At 47.2% G+C, this 20102-nt stretch overlaps 1 protein-coding gene across 4 annotated transcripts in view; it reads left to right on the top strand.

The window, feature by feature from the left end:
* Positions 1 to 19318, top strand: part of fynb (FYN proto-oncogene, Src family tyrosine kinase b) — a 53603-nt gene extending 34285 nt beyond the window's left edge. For 2 of the 4 annotated variants that reach the window (XM_061243615.1, XM_061243616.1), the window contains 11 exons: positions 1579 to 1675; positions 5875 to 5973; positions 7089 to 7192; positions 8233 to 8382; positions 11500 to 11664; positions 12049 to 12204; positions 13776 to 13955; positions 16448 to 16524; positions 16663 to 16816; positions 17873 to 18004; positions 18876 to 19318. In XM_061243615.1, the coding sequence (XP_061099599.1) occupies positions 1579 to 1675; positions 5875 to 5973; positions 7089 to 7192; positions 8233 to 8382; positions 11500 to 11664; positions 12049 to 12204; positions 13776 to 13955; positions 16448 to 16524; positions 16663 to 16816; positions 17873 to 18004; positions 18876 to 19084 (1523 nt within the window). In that variant the 3' untranslated portion in view covers positions 19085 to 19318. The remainder of the gene's footprint in view (positions 1 to 1578; positions 1676 to 5874; positions 5974 to 7088; positions 7193 to 8232; positions 8383 to 11499; positions 11665 to 12048; positions 12205 to 13775; positions 13956 to 16447; positions 16525 to 16662; positions 16817 to 17872; positions 18005 to 18875) is intronic. The other 2 variants (XM_061243618.1, XM_061243617.1) reach the window with 2 other exon arrangements.
* The last annotated feature ends 784 nt before the right edge of the window (positions 19319 to 20102 follow it).

Here is a 20102-nt window from a genome sequence, read left to right as displayed (position 1 = left end):
TGTTTTAATAGATGTTCAAAACAATAGTATAGCGGTCATTTTGATTGGTATAAAAGGTCGGGGGTGCCATGTTGCACTCAGGATTTTATGGTACTGGGACTGAAAGGGTTAAAGCCCCACTCAGTTATTTCCTTAGAGGTTTTGGGTGCTGTAACCTGAAAATAATACATTTTATTTATATTACATTCATACATATACACGTTTTAAATTATATCGACATTTTTTGTGAATACTAATGTAGTGGGTGTAGCAATGCACAGTGAAATGCAGTAAAGCGAATGCCTAACAGGTCACTGTGATGGCACACAACACAATTGATTCAAATTGATGTGGCTGCCCTTGGCTAGGGACGCCTTTTGTCTGTCTGGTAACGCTTTTGCCTATGAAATCTTTGGACGACTGAGAGGCCGACTCATTGCACTAATAAAAATTTGACAGAGGAGCAATTATTTAAAGCGAACCCTAAATTGATATCAGAGGACACAGGGGTCGTGGTTGTTAATTCACACTCTCCGGTTCTTTGTGGGCGGGACCGGAGTGTTGTGCGCGAACAGGCTCTTTGCAGGAGAAGACGAGCTCAGCCAATAAGAGCGCGTCTCCGAAACGCCCCCGCCCGTCTCCGCCGCTCGACACCGTGTCAGAGGTGTCTCCGCTCCGGAGCTTAACGAGCTCCCGCTCTCAGCGTCGACTGCGCTTCCTCGCCCCGGGTCCGAGGCCCTTTGAAGTCACCTGTGTGAAGCAGTGCATGCTGGATCCTGCCCAGGAGGAGGCCCTGCTCCGGCTGCATCTCACCTCTCATCAGCTGTCTTCTCTCTCTTTTATCTCTCCCTCTCTTACTCCCTCTTTCTATCTCTTTCGCTGTCCTAATCTCTCTCCCTCTCCCTATCCTTCTCTCTCCCTCTCTCCTTCTTAAAAGTCAATACTCTCCCTCCCTCTCTCTCTTCCGCCCTAGATCTCTCCCTCTCTGTCTCTGTCTCATGAGTATAGGAGAAGGCTGCCTGATCGTATTCACTGCTTGTAGTTTCATGTGTGGTGAGAGGCTATTGTATACTGAAGCAAAGCAGCTCCCTGATTTTACTTATGTACTTTTCCCCTCTCTGATATTAGGTAGCAGTGGGGTGGGAGGCAAGATGTCACCTGGTTAACCCTGTCAACAACAGCCTGTTATGGGTTGTCGGGCTCTATGTCATTCTTCCCTGGTTCTAAACTTGGATGCATTTGCCTTTCAGAGCAGTTTTATGTTAAAATAGTGGCGTGTGTTGTGTGTTTCTTTTTTCCACCAGAAAAAAACCCAGCGTGGGTGACATTTCTGTACTTTCCGCAGATAAGGTGTCTGCCGCTCCATTTCAGTATTCTGACTGCGGTCGGTAACAAGCAGCATAAAATCCAAAAAGTCTGGCTTTGGCTCCCCCTCAATCTACAGTCCCCCCCCCCCCCCCCCCTTCTCTTCTGAGGGGAGACTAAGCTTACGCCACTCTCTCAGTACATCCAGGGTGCAGTCTGACTTTGTGGCTAATTTGTTCCTAATTGTCGGCGTGCTGACTGCTGCTCTTTCTCTGCCCCTCCCCTGTTCCGCAGGAGTCACACTCTTCGTGGCGCTTTACGACTACGAGGCCAGGACTGAGGACGACCTCACCTTCAGGAAAGGCGAGAAGTTCCAGATTCTCAACAGCACGTAAGTGTGGCTATGCAGCTAACAAGCCAGTGTCCTCAACATCTATGGTTCCTCTGGTTCCAGTTCTTCACTTTCAAAGATGTCAGTATTTACACATGTATCACTGTCGAATAGGGAGTGTTCCGGGATGTGGCATAAGTGGCGACATGGCTCAGGCAGTAAGAGCAGTCGTCTGGCAGTCGGAGGGTTGCCGGTTCGATCTCCTGCCCGGGCTATGTCGAAGTGTCCCTGAGCAAGACACCTAACCCCTAAATGCTCCTGACGAGCTGGACCTTGCGTGGCAGCCAATCGCCTTTGGTGTGTGAGTGTGTGTATGAAAGGGTAAATGAGAAGCATCAATTGTACAGTGCTTTGGATAAAGGCGCTATATAAATGCCAACCATTTACCATAGTTCTGTAACCCAGCGTTATTTACCCTGGTGTAAAATACCAGCTACCAGCTGTTTCAAAACCTAGCTTGAGCTGTTTTTGTCAGCAGGTTAAACCTTCATTTAGACAGTAGTGGCAGGCTTATTATAGCTGGTTATTGTACATATGTACAATGTGCTTTTGTGTAGTAGGATTTCAGCTGTCCGGATGCTGACTGGATGTGTGTTCCTGTTGCAGAAGTTTTCAGTGTAAATTCTACCTTGTCGAGAGTTGCTGTGTGGTGACTTGTCTGTTCCACGTGGGGTTCAGGTCTGCATTATGCTTTTGAGAAGCTGACTGAGCTGAGTGTGCTCTCTCTTTCTCTCATTCTCTCGATGGCTCACTCCCACGCAACAAGCGAGCGGTGAGGCGCTGCGTTGTTTTTGAGCCCTCTGCTTTTAACCATGACAGGAAGTGCCACCGCCTCATTTCCTGCCCCTGCCGCAGCCTTGGGTACCATTACCCTTTGTCAGCAGTATTTGCCGACCCTGGCTCTACATTAGGAGGCCACGGAGGGCCAAGGCCCACGGACAGCTCCGGAACATTCTCCTCAGAACACATGTCGAGACGTAGACTGCACAGGCAGATAAATCAGATGGGGAGGGACGAGACTAAACCTCAGAGTAGGAGCAGCATATGCTTGTATATGCACTTTCTGTTAAACCCAAACACTCCCTGTGTGCTGTTTATTTTACCTCCTGGCATGCTCTCAATTCCTCAGGCTGCAGGTTAGGTTCTGGGGTTTTGGCTGATGGTCTGTGAATACAGGTTTTAAACTGGTAGCTGTGTGTCTGTAGGCTGCAGCCCCAACCCCCCTCCCCCCACTCCCCACTCACGAGGAGCAAGAGCCCCCTCTGCTTGTCTCTTTCTGTCGTGACAGGAAGCTCACCAGGCAAGTGAAATACCTGTGTTTACAGGAGGGGGAGGGGGAGGGGGCTAGCATTAATCATTAGCATTAGCCCTGTTTCTCGTGTCACGTTCATCGAGGGCTGGTTGAAACACCTGGTTTTCCACCCTCCTTTTACCCGGTAGTCAGGTGTGTCAGACAGTCTGACCAAACGGTAGCGCTAATTGTTGAGTTACTTACCCGGGAGGAGAGAAAACCAGGATTTGGATTTGAGGGCCAGATATGAGTATCCCCGCATTAGAGCATTCTTCCTTCACACGGGCCAGACAGAACAGCATCTCCAGCCCTCTCTCCTGCTCCTCGTGTGGGCCCTGCAGGGGAAGAGAGGAATAGCAGGCACACAGCCCTCCTCAGCATCACCCGCCTCCCCTCGCCCTCTCTCCTGGGAGCCTGGCGAACGCGACATCACAGACGCCGCCCGCGTCCGGCGGTCACATGACGGGCAGGAGGTGATGTCGCTGCGGAGCTACAGAAGGGAAGGATAGAGTAGCACCAGCATCCCACAGAAGTTTCCGGTAACGTTCGATAGACGTTTTATTTTACGCAATTATAAATGAGCTCCTCGCAGGAAAAGCGCTAAATCGCCCGCGGTTCGATAAACGGTTTAGCGAGGTGCTTCTCTCCGGGCATTTGCAGATACGGGGTCGTGGATGGTTCAGCAGAACTGAAAAAAAGAAAGCCTTCCTGCTTTACTGATTTTATTTAAGCTCTGGGCATCTGTGATCAAATCATCAGAACAAGGCAGTGTTCGCCCCATAGTATTTCCTTTGACAGTATAAGTGTTAAGTAATACACAGACTCCCAATGCACAGATTGCTAATCTCCTCCCTTCCAGTGAGACGGATTAGCTTTTTCGTGACCGGTTTTTCTTTAGTTTAGCACCCCACCGCTGCCTCGTGTTGAATACAGCACATCTCCAGCGGAAAGCCAGAATGTTCTTCTGTGTGCTGTTTATGGGGGCCAGTAGCCACTCTGCCCCAATGGTGCCATTTTGTGTCCAGAAGTTTATCTGTTGTGTTTGACGAGACCCTCTGTTCTTATTTATCGGCGCTAATGAGGATCTCCTAGAGGGAGATGGAGTCGGCCTGTGTTTAATGCTGTTCTGGTCCTTGTGAAGCCGGGGTAGATTAAGGGGTTTGTTTAAGGCAGGAAGCTCGTAAAAACGGGGACCGTGGGGGTCGGAGCCCCCTTCCACCGCAGAGGCTCCCCATAAACTGGGCAGCTGAGCAGCAGGCTGGAGCCTTTCTGTCCTTTTTTTCTGATGTTCCTCCAGAACCAAAGGGTATAAAATCACATTCACATCTTCAGACTGCGCAGCTTGTTTTGCTGTTGAAATGAAAGGGTGGATATGGCTCCCTCCTGCCTCTCATCACAGCCCGTATAGCCTTCTGCTTTCTGCCCCCAGAAGGAGCTCTGGCGTGTTGGTGAATGATGCAGCGTGATGCTACTTACAGGGTGGAGTGCCTGGGGGCTGTGGTGTGTCTGTCCGTGCGTGTGTGTGTGTGTGCGTGCATGAGTGTGCGCGCGTGTGTGTGTGTGTGTGTGAGAGCGTGTGGGTCCATGTGTTTGTGTGGGTGTGACTGCATGTGTGTCTGTTTGTGTGTGTGTGTGTGTGTGTGTGTGTGTGTGTGTGTGTGTGTGTGTGTGTGTGTGTGTGTGTGTGTGTGAGAGCGTGTGGGTCCGTGTGTTTGTGTGGGTGTGACTGCATGTGTGTCTGTTTGTGTGTGTGTGTGTGTGTGTGTGTGTGTGTTTGTGAATGTGACTGCTTGTGGGTGTGTGTGTTTTTGTGAGTGTGTGCGCGTGTGTGTGTGTGAGAGCGTGTTGGGCCATGTGTTTGTCTCTGCATGTGTGTCTGTTTGTGTGTGCGTGTGTGTTTGTGAATGCGACTGCGTGTGGGTGTGTGTGTTTTTGTGAGCGTGTGAGCGTGTGTGCGTGTGTGTGTGTACACCAGCACATAGTTGAGTGCTCCCGTCACTCATTCAGCCTGTGACTCATTCGCATGCCGAGCCGAGGAGGAGAGGGAGGTGAAGAGTGGGAGAGAGGGTGAGAAAAGAAGGAGATGATAGAGGAGGAAGGGAGAGAAGAGCGCGGGAGGCAGGAGGGGAGCGGAGAGGGGAGAGGGGACTCAGGGAGCGGGATTCAGACCTGTCAGTAATGGACAGGCGGCCATGTCGCGACCTTCTTCAGTCAGCCCTGGACAGGAGAGCCACTCCCCTCTGCAGCAAGAGCACAGCCTTGCTCACGTTCAGCTACTCCAGCATCACGCAGCTGTCCCTGCTGATTCTGCGTGAAACGAGCACAGGGTGTTGTGCCTTTAATATTCAAATGTGAGATAAATAATTGAATTGTGCTGTATGTAGCATACAGACGAGGGCCTCCATAATGCATGAGCGAATGCACAGGGCTCTCATCCTACAGCTTGCCCTTGGTTCTCAGGACTGACTGTGTTGAGCAGAACGAACGCTCATGGGATTTTTTGTTTTCTTCGGTGCATTTAAGAGGTTAATCACATTCTCTCTCCCTGTTCCTGTCTTTCCTCTTTCCTTCAACTCTCATTCTCTGACCACGTGTTGATCTCTACTCATCTCCCGTATTCTCATGGTCCTGATTCCCTTCCCTTGATTTCACTTCTCACCTTACTTCTGTCCTTTCATCTCATCGCAAACTAATTATCACTGCTCTCTCTCTCTCCCCTCTCTCTCTCTCCCTCTCTCTTGCTCCCTCTTTCCCTCTCTCCCTCTCCCTTTCTCCCTCTCTCCCTCTCTCTCTCTCTCTCTCTCTCTCTCTCTCACACACATTCTCTCCTTCCCTCTCTCTCTCTCTCTCTCTCACACACATTCTCTCCTTCCCTCTCTCTCTCTCTCTCTCTCTCTCTCTCTCTCAGTGAGGGGGACTGGTGGGAGGCTCGCTCACTCACCACCGGTGGGTCCGGCTACATCCCCAGCAACTACGTGGCTCCGGTGGACTCCATCCAGGCCGAAGAGTGAGTACTCTCTCCTCAGCCTGCACACACACACTCACACACACACACACACATGCACACACACCTCCACTTACACACACACACACACACACACACACACACACATTTACAGGGCGGAGAAGCTTATAGCTCTGGTTGGGAGCAGCACAAACATTTGCCGGTTTTCAGAGAGCGCGGTTAATGGGGTAGGACGTCTGTAAAAAGAAATGAAATTACAAAGTGATTTATGCCTCTGGACCGCCTGCAGAGGCGTGTGCCTGCTAATGTGTATTTTATTCGACACGGTTACCTTAAAATTGGGTTAAATGCAGGATGTTCAGGATGTAAAGTATGGTACAACATGCGCCGGGCCCTTCCCTGCATGACTGTACAGCCTGGTGCGGTCACGTGATCCAAGGAGTTACTGCCTGCCCAGCTACCCCTCGCCGGCTCCAGCACTCCCGCAGATGATTAATGATGCGGCCATTTTATTGGTACACAGCGCGACAGCTCATTATGCACACGGTATAGCTGGCTGAGAGTAACCGCGGGCTGGAGGGTGGGGATGATGCAATTTCCAAACGAACAAAGGGCTGTCGGGCACGTGGGAGACGTGTCGCGCCTCTTGAGGGTTCCGTTCACTGTTAACGGTGGCTGTCATAACAAGCGTTACTCTCAATTAGAAAATATGAGCTTGTTTTAAGTTGATGTTTGCTTGACAAGTGAAATTTTCTTATTCCCATGCCAAATCTTGAAATGAGTCAAACTGTCTTTCCTCAGTACAATGTTTGTCTTTTGTAGCGTAATGGTAAAAGAAATAAGATTTTAAGTCTTAATATAAGACTAAAATGCTTGTTTGTTTTTTGGGTTTTGTAGTGTTTATTACCCGTCTGTATTTTAGATTCAGTGTGGGCGTGCCTTTGGCGAATAGTAATTTTGTCCCTTTCGTGTGGTGTTGCCATGTAAATTTAGCAAGCCTCAGTCTCTCAAAGAAAACAAAATAATGGCCTAGGCTGTCCCAGTGTATGTTGGGACGTGGGTCTTCCCGCTCAGAGAGTGTTGCTGCTTCCCCATTGCTTTGCGCTGTGCACGGCCCCCTTAAATGGAGCCGTAATGGCCGTCTCTGCTTCCCATAGCTGGTACTTTGGGAAACTTGGCCGGAAGGATGCGGAGAGGCAGCTGCTGTCGAACGGCAACCCCCGAGGCACCTTCCTCATCCGGGAGAGTGAAACCACCAAAGGTAACCATGACGCCACACTCGGGCCGCACACCCGAGTGGCTCTTGTGCCATTGTCTACAGAGAATGAGGGACCAGGCAGTGAGGCACTAAGCAGAATAAATGAAAACTCACCGCATCAGGAAGTACATTTTTTAGACACGCTGCCAGATGCGCTTTTGAATGAAACGGGCCGAAGCTAAGAATGCGATCAAAGCTTGTGACGGCCAGCTTCCCAGTTTTCATTGTTGGAGTAAATCACTGAATGAAAAAGCCAGAACTGATGATGTATTGTGGTTTGTACCCTGTAGCCCGATCAAACTGATGCAATATTACAGTTCTGCTACCAGAACCGGTGATTTTTCTAAAGAATATATAGTTTTTGTATCGGATCCACTGGTAGTGATTATGGTAGTTGTATGTAGTTGGAAGAAATTGGCAAAATGCCGCACAAGACCGGAATTTATTCAAAGAACAGCTGTGCGCGTGTGTGGTTGCCTGCATGTTTGTGTGCATGTGTGTGCGTGTGTATGTGAGCATGCATTTGTATTTGTCCATCTGTTAGCATCCACTATCAAATCAGGTCAAATTTCTTGATTTGTTATTGCTCTAATGCTTCATTTCAATATGTTTCATTGGCTTTTGAAGCTCTGAATTGCAGAATGTCCCAAAAGTGTGCATTAAAGTGCACCTCATTGATCAAATATTCTTATCGACCTGCGTTTCATATAAAATTTCATACCAATGGAGTTATATTTACTCTGAGGGGAAACTGCTATTGGGTGTTCTGGTATGTAGTGGCAGACATCCGGGTGAAATGTAGACATTGCTGCGTCACTGTTTCCTGTACACAGGGGCATCACAGTGGGGGGGCAATAATGGAACTGACTACCCAGGGCCCAGGCAGGAAGGGGGCTTGGGGGGCTAAAAAGGGAAGGAAGACCACAGAGACCATGTTAGCCCAGGGTCTAGAATTTTGTGCTGCACCCCTGGCTGTACAGTATCTACTGTACCCAGCCTGGTTCTAAAATGGCTGCCCCTCAGTGTCCTCTCCTCTCTTCCAGGCGCCTTCTCCTTATCCATACGAGACTGGGACGACGTGAAAGGAGACCACGTCAAACATTATAAGATCCGCAAGCTGGACAGCGGAGGGTATTACATAACCACCAGGGCCCAGTTCGACACACTGCAGCAGCTAGTGCAGCACTACTCAGGTGAGACTGGGAAGAGGCCACCATGACCCTGTTCAGCTGTGGTGTTATGTCATATGTTATGTCAGTTATGACTCGGACAGATACTGCTACCGTTCCACCAATGATGTCATCGTTAAATAAAGGGCTGTGGGCTGTGTTCGAAACCGCATTCTACTTAAGTGATTTTCATTGAAATGCAGTACGAGTAATACGCTTAGTATGAGGTTTCGAACACAACCAAAAAGTGTAACTTCCCGTACAGGCTCAGATTTGGACATATACTGCTATTTAGGTCTTTTTCTTATGTGTATGTAGCTCCAGCAGTTTACCTGGTCACCATTTTGTCTATCTGTTTTATCGTGCTGAGCAGATAATGTAACAGGGGTCTACTGGGACCTTTTCAAATGGCACAAATTTTAAGTAAAATGAACAGCAGAAGCCATATTTCCGTGGAGTTCAGTGCCCAGACAGACAGGGTGGGAAGATGGTAATCAGTCTTGTTCCACGGGGCATGAATTCAGCAGTAAATCACAAGGAACAAAATCAGCACTCTTTAATGTCCTATAATGTCATATGCAGAACATGTAAACAGTCGTATTTGCTAACGATAGTCCCTCATACGTATCCTTGTTTTGTGTAGGCCAGGAACTAGCGGAAGCTGCTGGCTGGACCATCACTATGATATGTCAGCAGACTGCGTTTGTGGTCACGTCTGTAATATTAGAGAGCTCTTTCTCTCCCTCGGTCTCTGTGACACAAAATGGCGTGGTATTTTTTTTCAGCACGCTCCAGTTAGCACATTGACATATTGATGTTTTAATGCTTTGAAAATGAACGCCATGGATTTTTTTGTTCGCTGTGCATTGTAAAGCGCATTCTGTCGCTTATCAGCCAGCGTCTACGCACCGTCGCTTTTGTGTTTCTTTGAACGCCCTTCGCTTGGGTTCGGTAGTTTCTCAGCCGTTCCACGAGAGTTACTTCATCTCGCAAGCTTTCTTTCTCTCCATCTCCGGTCTTTGTCCATGTGTTGTGTGGCTTCTCACTGTATACTGTGTTTTACATTGTTACACATACAAAGCTTATGCGTACAAATTTCTCTTCTTGTTGTGTACCCAGCTTTTCATTTCAACCTGGAAGTATGACCTCACTGTTTGTTGTACATGGAGCATTTCCACAACCCCCCAAGTCAATATTCCTGTTCAGACCTGGGAGATAGAGAAAAGTGGGGGTCACTATGTGTACCTAGACGGCGATAACTGGAGACATCCTGCCTTTTTTCGCTGCGTTCATGCAACCCACTTAGCCTCCCCGATCCATCTTATCGACAAGTTTTATTACAGAAGATGAGACATGAAGTGCAGCATCGATGCCCACGTCTGCTCTCCGGCCCCCGAGCACAGATGGGTCTAATTGCGGAGGTGTAAACCGGCCGAGAGAACGCCGGCCTTATCTGGGGTTTTTACAGCCCGGAGCAAACAGCTCCATCCATCCTCCCAGGTCCGCTTGGTCGAGGAGGAACACACGTTTTGGTTAAATGCCAGGGTGGAAAACCAGTGAACACCAGGGGGTAAAACCTGTAAATGTCACCCGGAGCGGGGCAGTTGGCTTGCAAGCCCCAAACAGGTGTTTCAGTAAAGCCAAAGGGAGACATTTTTGGGCACCATTTTGATGCAGAAGCACAAGATTGAGTTCTGATTCCAGGGAAAAGAAACAACTGACATGTGGGTCAAGGTGTGGAGTGCGCAGCAGCTAAAATGGATGTTCTAGTTGTTACACGCCATTGTCCCTGACCTGAATAAAATAGATTTATCGTGTTTTCTTTATTCTCCAAATCGCATAAGCAGTTATGTGCTTGTCGAAGTTTTATGCCCACATCTGTATAATGTGACGTTAATTGCAATACGCAGTGGACCGTAAGCAGAAGATGGTGGGCGTTAACATGACACATTTTTTCTGTCATAGTCCGGAGCAGCAGTCAGTGTTAAGACAAGGCTTTAAGTCATGAATGTCGTAAAAGAAATTTAGCCCGTGTTTGCTGACATTGGTCCATCTTAATAAACCGTTATGTTGTTATGTCCGGTCTCATAAATGTTTAAATGTTCAGCGCGAATCATGACATGAGTTTGAGCGGCTTTGTTTTCGCTGAGATTACGAGTAGAGATTAATCTCCCTCGTCCAGATTAAGACTCTGTTACCTGGCAGAGCACCTGCAGTCGAATGGAAATTAAAGGCATGATTAAATCTGTTGTATGTTTGTAACCAGCGGAAATGAAACCACAGAACAGTGTTCAGCCTCGAGTCGATGTAGTCAGCAATGGTGTTAATACACTGCAGCTTTGAGCAAGGCTTGCTGTGTTGGGCTTTGCTGGCGAGAGTGCTGTCACTCTGCCTTTCCCTCTTTCCATCTTTCTTTCCCTCTTTCAATCTCCCTTTCCTTCTCCATTTCCATGTCCCCCTCCCCCTCCTTTTTTACCTCCCTCTCTCTTCCTCTGTCTATCTTTCCCCCTTTCCCTCTCTTTCTACCTCCCTCACGGTTTTTTCTGTCATTATCTTTATATTCCTTTCTCTCTACCTCTACTCTCTCTTTCTACCTCTCTCCCTCATCCTGTTTCTCTCTACTTCTCTCTGCCACTCCCTTTCAGCGTGTTTCCCTTCATTCCGTATGTCTTTTCCTCTCCGTCTTCCTGTCTCTAGTTCTCTGTGCCCCTCCCCTTCTGCATCTTCTCCCTTCATTTCTTACATTACTCTCTCTTCCTTTCTCCTGTAACTCCCTCCCTCATTCCTGCTGTATCTCTGTGCTTCTCTCTCACCCTCTCCTGTCTCTCCTCTGTAACTCTCTCCCTCTCTCTCTATCTCTGTGCATCTTTCTCTCTCCCTCCCTTTGTATCTCTGTGCTTCTCTCTCTCTCTCCCTCCCTCCATCTTTATCTCTGCTTCTCTCTCTCTCCTGCCTCTCCTCTATAACTCTCTCCCTCTCTCTGTATCTCTGTGCTTCTTTCTCTCTCTCTCCCTCCCTTTGTATCTCTGTGCTTCTCTCTTTCTCTCTCCCTCTCTCCCTCTCTCTCTCCCTCCATCTGTATATCTGTGCTTCTCTCTCTCTCTCACCCTGTGCACCTATGCTTCCTGTGCTTGTGTGCAGAGCGGGCAGCTGGCCTGTGCTGTCGCTTGGTGGTGCCCTGCCACAAAGGGATGCCCCGCCTGGCCGACCTGTCCGTCAAAACCAAAGACGTGTGGGAGATCCCGCGGGAGTCGCTGCAGCTCATCAAACGTCTGGGGAACGGGCAGTTTGGGGAGGTCTGGATGGGTACGGGAAGAATTACCACAGTAATGTAACCACCAGAGGCTATGGAGGTTATGGTCTGGATGGGCAGGGTCATGTGACCAGGGTACACCACTCCGGGCCTTTCTCCCTCCTATGTGACCTCACAGAACAGAAATTAAATCACCAGGTGCACACTGGGAAATGTAGTATTGATAGCATTTCAGAATAGAACATATAGACTTTGGAATGATAACTGGGAGACCACATTCACACCAAAGAGAAACGGGGAGAAAGGTCGTAAGGTGGTTACCGTGGAAACTGCCCCCTCCAGCCCCAGACGATACCCCTCCATCTCCCTCTTTGCATGTTCCTCTCCCCATTAGTTAACCCTCTTGCCTTGCCTTGCCTTCCCTTCCCTCCCTGTAGTGAGTGCGGACGGTTTGTGCTTTAATTTAACGGGAGTGTGTGTGAACGACTCGCCTGACACTGTGGGTCTGGGCCACGATGCCTGGGAGGTTTCCCGCGACTCCCTTGTGATGGAGGTAAAGCTGGGGGCAGGATGTTTTGCTGAGGTGTGGTCTGGTAAGGCAAAAAAAGTTCAATACATTCACTTTTTTTTTTTTACTGAGGGATATCTGGGGAAAACGTCAACAGCCCACGATGGTTAATAACCATTTAATTGCCACCTGAATCCTGAGGTGCGCTACAGCAGTTTAGAGACACTGATACTGACAGGAAAGACAATTTCGTGATAATAGCATGGGATTGAGAAGAAATTCAATGTGGGTTATTGACTTTTTCACAGATACACTGAAGTCTTCCAGTTCCAACCTTCAGAACCTCCTTTCCATACTTTCTCTTTTTATTAATATAAAATGTATATAGTCATATAAATATTACAACCTGCTCATACTTTCCCTTTTTCTCTTAAAACAATGGCAAAAATGTAATGTTATGATTTCATTATCCCAGTGCTATTACGCTTTCCCATGTACCCAGTGGAGAAGGTGGAATTATTTGCTGTTGTAAAGCTTATGACTTAACCCCAGAGGTGTGGCATCAGCTAGCTCCACAGCTAGTATGAGTCTGCCTGATGGCTCCCTTGCCAATGTCCCTGACACCATCTGCAGCAATTTGCAGTTCCATTACTTCATAGAGCCAGAATGTGCCTTTAGAAAGTTCCAACAGTTATTACAGAAGAATATAGTTGTGTTGTGATCATATGGACTCAATAATGGGCGTTACTGTTCAACCCACCCCCACCCCACCTCCAACTCAAAAGTCTGAACCCAGAACAGCATGGGAATTATTTCTTAATTATGGACATTATACAAACAGACCTTTAAGCAACATTTGCCTTAAGATAATTACATTGGTTCTTCACAAACACGGTTCCGTGCATTCGGAAACTGAATTTGCAAAACTGTGTTTGTGAAAAGAAAAGCACTTGCATTTAACTGGGAAATCAAAGTTAAGGATGAATGTTGATTGGATCCAGACTGAGCTTGCTTGCCTTTTGTTGTCGTCTGTTGTTATTTTTAATCTACATCAGTATGAGGAAAAAGTTGTTGAGCCAAAATGGCGTAGTTTATTAGCAACTGGCCTTGCAATGAAAATGTGTCATCTCTCCCCAAGCTGTAGCAGCTGGCAGAGGTTCAGATAAAGGCATTAGGGTGCCTATTGCTTTTAGTAATCATCCTACAATGGATTATCCACTCTGACACGGGTGCTTTGTGTATGTGTATTTTAATCATGGCGGATCTTCATCTGGTCTGCTTACTGATGTTAAAGTTAGTCACACTTGCATACATTATAACAGCTTTGGCAAATAGAAAATAAAGGCAAGCAAACTCAAACCCCCCTCTCCACCCCCCAGTTTGCATGTTTGGTACTTTTTCCCATGCAAGATGTGCCCCCTAGTTTTCCAGCAATCAGTTTATTGCAAATTGTAGATTAAACTAAATTGGTCCAGTCAGGTTTTGTTTTCCTTTGGGGACCAAAGGAAAATCTGAAAATGGGAGGCTAATCTTGCACTGGTTGTTGACTTGTTTGTCATAATGTAACATATTTGATTTTGTGCATGCATGCATGTGCGTGCGTGTTTGCGTGTTCTTGCGCATCACGCTAACCTGTGCCCCGCTGGCGTTTGGCAGGAACGTGGAACGGCACCACTAAGGTGGCGGTAAAGACCCTGAAACCGGGCACCATGTCACCAGAATCCTTCCTGGAGGAGGCCCAGATCATGAAGAAGCTCCGACACGACAAGCTGGTCCAGCTGTACGCTGTGGTGTCCGAGGAGCCCATCTACATCGTCACCGAGTACATGGGAAAAGGTCAGAGGTCACCGACTGGGTGTAACCCAGCCACCGGTCATATGTGTAGAGGAAATGGGTATAGTGGGTATAAGGTCCCATATTGTGGAAAATGATATTTCCCTTGCTAAGTGTATTGTAAAGGAGTTGAAGGTGCTATAATGAAACACCGTGAAATTATCAAAACCAATCAGAACAGATGTTCATTGATATTAATGTGCCTTAAAGACACAATCGCTAAAACAGCCTGTTCTTGGTAAAGTTCATGAGATGCACTGGAGAATGGACATGGAAAACTGTACAGAGATTGTTTTTGGTACTTAAAACCACATAAACGTGCTGTTCTTATTCATAGTAAAATAAAACACTGGAAATGTATACAATATGGGACCTTTAAAGATGTGATTGCTTTTTAGCAGCGCATTGAGCTAAGAGAGCTAGCAATAAAATTAAATCCAGACCATGCCAGGAAGCTATTGCCAAGAAACCCAGAAAGTGATTCACAATTGCACATTGAAGGGAGGGATTCAATCAACTGGGTATGGTCCACCCCCTTGCACAACAGTGACCCCTCTGGTCATTCAGATATTTGCAATCAGCATGCACTGTTCACTGTGTCCCAGCAAAATAACTGCACAGCTCAGCTATTGGAGTGCAGAGAAGTAGTTAGACAGGCTGGGTTCATTTCAGAGGACATTCATGCTGAGGTGATAGAGGACATTGGAGCAGTCAGTGACTACAAGCTCAGAGTCCTAGACAGTGGCGTGGCTGAAACCAGGACTGACAGGCCAGAAGAGACGGGTCCAAATATAGAGTACGTGCCAGTCAGCCAAGAAAATCTCCCTGTAATTGAGTCAGGAATGGACATAGTCCAGAGCAGTCTGACATTTCCACATATAGAATCTTGGTCGGATATTGAAAAAAATGGCCACAAACCACTGAACCAATCAGAGTGCAAGAGGGTGTGGCTTGTGCGCCATTAGAGTTCCCACATGATAAACACTGCAGTAGAAGCAGCGCTGGCAACATTTCAGCATTTACTGGAAGCAACCATGCACTATACCTAAAATAAGTTTGCAATGCTGCATTTGCAAGGCTTAAATATAGGCACTTGGATGCAAAGGCATTCGTGAAGCCCTTTAAATTATACACATTTTAAGTTGCACATTTAAATAAAATGTCTTCCAGTTGCTTGGCTGTGCCGCAATTGGCATTACATTTGCATGGTTACTGAATGAATAGGTGACTGAGTAGGTTTATTTTCCTTACATTCAAATTTTTATGAGATTGATCATCTGCCATGTGTGCCGTTTTATTTAGACCAGGGCTGCCCTGCCCTGTTCCTGGAAGTCTACGATCCCTGCAGGTTTTCACTCCAACGCCAACGACGCACGCCTCATTCACCAGCTGGAGATATCATTTAACAGTTAATTAGTAGAATCAAGTGTGCCCAAATTAGGTTTGCAATGAAAACCTACAGGACTGTAGATCTCCAGGAACAGGGTTGGGCAGCCCTGATTTAGATCTACCGGTACAGATAGTCCCAGCGGAATCAGGAAATAAACAGGTTGGCCTTTTCTGCCCTGGTTCATACTGTACTGTACAACATTGGTGATTCGTTTCCAAGATATTGAGTTGGCATTTAACAAGGTCCCAAAGTCTGCTCAGGCCCAACAGTCAGTCGGTTACTTACTATTATAGAAGTAGTTGAAGGGCAAAGGTTTTGATTAAATCCCACACTGTTTTTAAATGGATTGAATGGAGTTTAATGAAACTGCTGTCAGCATTTAGGGTATTACCAAAATAGCCCTGATATTAATTAATGGCCCTAAATGGAGTGTGTTGGTCTCCTGGACTCTGCTTGTGCTAATTAACTGATTTGCTCATTTCCAGCAAAAGAAACAGAATATATTATCTGCATTCCAGTACAAACCTGGAAATGAATATACATATTTCTCATGTAATGATAAAACGAAGTACAGCTTGGGTTGACGTGGAGGAAAATGTGTTAACTTTGTGGCCCAGCGATGTATATGCAGCGTAAAACTCAGACCTCAACATCCTCTATACTCATCAAACCCTTCTCCTCTTTCGAGAAATAGACGGTCCTCTTTGTCCCTCGAGCAATTCCCTCGGAGTGCGTCACCGCACTGTACTTTTAACGTTCTCTGTTTCGCTTCACTCTGCACCGACTGCACTCAGCGAGCCCATAATTAGGCCCCATATTTAACTTGGGTGGAAGTCTTCCAGGAAACTGCCACTGCAGAGATCCACATGAAACACGCCTCTTTAACTATTAATGCATATGCAGGCGCACAAAGAGAAGGAGCGAGAGGCGGGTTAGTGTTTGATATATTGATATATATTATATAGCTCGACGCCCCGGCTGAAAACCCGGTGTTGACATTCAGGCTGTGATCTCGCTTCAAAGGGAAATGCGGAGTTAATCGGAGGTTTGCGAGAGGGCTGATGTGAAATTTATTTGCGTTGTTGCTCTGCACTCCCCTTCTCAGGAAGCTTGCTGGATTTCCTGAAAGACGGAGAGGGTCGAGTGCTGAAGCTACCCAACCTGGTAGACATGGCGGCGCAGGTAAGTGCAGCACTGCCGGACTGTGGTCTGGGACCACGTGAAGGGCCTGCCCATTTCGAATTCAAGAACGAAAGGTGGGTTTTTAAAACTGGGATATCTCCACACTACATTTCCATTTTCCCGCCTTCTTGCTTCCAGGTGGCCGCGGGCATGGCGTACATCGAGAGGATGAACTACATCCACAGGGACCTGCGCTCCGCCAACATCCTGGTGGGAGACAACCTGGTGTGCAAGATCGCCGATTTCGGCCTGGCCCGGCTGATCGAGGACAACGAGTACACGGCCCGGCAAGGTAGAGGAGCTCCGCGGCACGACGTCAGGGGGCGTCATTTCATTTCTCCAAAACGTCCCTGGGGGGTCACTTCCTCATCTGTACGGTCACCCCACCCCTGCTCACTCACCACTGGCCCTCGAGCCAGCTGCCTGAGCTCACTGTGGGAGAAGCTCCAGAGGCCATCACAGGGCCGCTCATGCTGAGAACATTTCCCTCAGTCACCCAGAACATGTCTGGGTTGGTCTTATTTATTGTTTTCCCTTGCACAATGTCAGAGTGGCCTCCCATGCAGGTACACCAAAGCCCTTAATAGCTAAAGGCGACCAGTGTCCATTAGTCTTGGACCCGATGTGTCCTATCTATCAGGCCTGGTCCTGGAGCAGCACTCTAATCACTGGCTTTGCTAACATCTGGATTCTGTTAATCAGGATAGGCCATGGTTCAAATTGAATTATGCTTGATTTTGAGAAATCTTGGCAGGTAGTTGATTGCTCTGAAACTTAGGAAGTGTGTTTTATGTAAAACGGTAAAGGTAGCATATTTATATTTACTCGAGTAAATACAGGCGAGAAATCTCAGTTTATGGAGCTTAATTGCCCGTTTAACTGTTCAAGGACATATTTAATTGGTAGAACTAATTAATGTTTGTTCATTACTAATTGCTTTGATGGTAATCTTTACTGTTTGTCTAAAAGGCGTAAAGGAACAGTAAATCACGATAACAATGTCAATTTCAGATCAAGTGAACCAGCTGTTGAAGTTTATATTCCAGAAGTAACTAGAGCAGCATGCACTGTGGTCTTTTATTAATCTCTTTTTGCTTTTTAACTTTTGAATGAACATTGAAAAATAAAGAATGAATTTAGCACCTTTAGCCAAGTGCATCATCTCTTACCAGGTCGTACAGATATGGCAATTCTCTAGTACCTGCACACACAGAAATCCACCAGTCCCATATTGGTGATCTAGCACGCCAAATATAAGACAGCAATGACAGTGAAGGTCCAGTTTATAATGACTGAAATGGCATCATGCATGACTCATTTCTCATTCCCCTCCCTGTTGCGGCTTCAGGCGCTAAATTCCCCATTAAGTGGACAGCCCCGGAGGCGGCGCTCTACGGGAAGTTCACCATCAAATCGGACGTGTGGTCGTTCGGAATCCTGCTCACGGAGCTGGTGACCAAAGGACGGGTACCTTATCCAGGTGAGAGGGCTGATGTTCAATATCAGTGGGACCCAAATCTGTGAAACCGTGAAAACTCATGTGAGCACACTGACATGTTGCTGGTGGTAAGCTTTCACGTCACGTGTTCAGTGTACGGTTTAACATATGGCCATATTGCTGCTGGCCATTAGCCATGTCCATCTCGGTTGAGTGAATGGCTGTTTTGAGTAGACCGGCTTTGAGGTTTAAGTCACGTAATCCAGGTCTTGCCTTCAGGAGAACCACCCTCGTGTTGATGATAAATGTGTAATGATAGCCACATACTCGGGCATACTGATGTCAGGGAGGGCTTTCCAGGAGGAAAACACATGTTTGTCCAGATGGAGTGCACTTGGCTGGTGTGCAGGAGCGAGAGAAGGGAGTTGGGGGGAGTGAGGGGGTTTTGACATCACTCTGGCAGATGTATCCGTATATTTCTTATGTCTGGTCCAGATGCTTGTTGATGTTGAGGTCTCGCTTGTGTCAAGTCCAGTATAAATGCGAGGACCCTTTCAGCAGGCAGTAGTCATAATGACCAAAAGCGGCTTCCTCATCATGAGTCATGACCTCTGTATCCCCTTGGTGGAGAAGGTTTATGGTTGTTCTGTGAAGCTGTGTAAGATCTTTTGCCTTACCACTCAACCTATGCTTCTTCTTTGTTACTTTTTTTCCACTTTGTGTGTGTGTGTGTGTTTGTGTCTCTGTGTGCATGTGCCTTCATGCGTGCTCATGCGTTTGCACTTGCGTTCATGCGTGTGCACATCTCTGCGTGTACATGTGCATGTCCGTACCCATCCATGTGTGTGTGTGTGTACATCGCGTGTGCGTCTGTGCGCGTCCTGGTCCGCGTGTGTCCTCACGCGTCTCGCAGGGATGAACAACCGGGAGGTGCTGGAGCAGGTGGAGCGAGGGTACCGGATGCCATGCCCGCAGGACTGCCCCAGCTCCCTGCACGAGCTCATGGTCCAGTGCTGGAAGAAGGACCCCGAGGAGCGGCCCACCTTCGAGTACCTGCAGGCCTTCCTGGAGGACTACTTCACTGCCACCGAGCCACAATACCAGCCCGGGGACAACCTGTAAACCGGGCTTCCGGTACCGCCATGGACTGCCCCCGGCCCCCAGCGGGGCTGCGGGTACAGCGGCCCCCTGCCTGTTGAATATGTACAGTACAGCTTCCAAATCTGTCCATACCTCCGCCCTCTCCCCCTCTGCTCCCCACACACAAACTCTGGCCCGGGGGAGGAGCGGACCGAACTGACTTTTTCAGCCCGGAGGTGTTTGCGGTTCTGGTGTTGGATCTTTGTAGGTTAAAGGGAGGGGGGAGGGGTGGGTGGGCTGGGGATCGGGTGTTGTAAGGAGTTTGTGATGATGCAATGATGAAATGCCTGTATTCAGTGTAAATATTAATTGCTTGTGTACTTATCCTTTGTTTATTTGTCAATGGTTTTTTTCCACTTATATGTCTGTCGTTTTGATTTTGAATTTTTTTTTTTCTTTCTTTTTTTTTTTTTGTCCAGGACAGTTATAATGACAATGGTAATCATTATCACAAAAAAAGTTATATTCATGAGATCTTCGGTCTTGGACGTCTGCCAATCCTCGTTGCAATGTTAGGAATTTTTTAATTGTTTTTATTTTATTTTACGTAGAGAAACTGGATGAATTTCCACTTGCCATTTGTTATTTTGCCTTTTTCCATAATGCTCCTAATATGTAAAGAGAAAAGTCTTAAAAAAAGCTTACCTCTACATTGTATTAATTCTCTTTTTGATTTGCTGTATCTGACTCACAGGTGCTTCAGCATGACTATGTCCTCATGATTTTGCACTGCCTTTTACCTTTTTGGTTTAGCCATGTAAAATAGCCGTTCCTCTCTTTGAAAGCATAGATGTTAGGCTAATGCTGTAACAAAGTTATTTTACAAATAATATATGTTACATTTTGTAATTACAGCAAAATGTGCAAGAATGATACTTTTAAACATATCTCTCACAAAAATGGAAGAAAAAAAAAACCTAGCAGTACTGCCGTAAGGTAGGAATGCCACCCGTATAACTGGAATAATGCAAAACTTTCTACCACAGATAATGTAGTGTAT

Source organism: Conger conger, chromosome 5 (assembly GCF_963514075.1).
Source record: "Conger conger chromosome 5, fConCon1.1, whole genome shotgun sequence".
In the NCBI taxonomy this organism is placed as follows: domain Eukaryota; kingdom Metazoa; phylum Chordata; class Actinopteri; order Anguilliformes; family Congridae; genus Conger; species Conger conger.
This window is presented reverse-complemented; position numbering and strand designations above follow the sequence as displayed.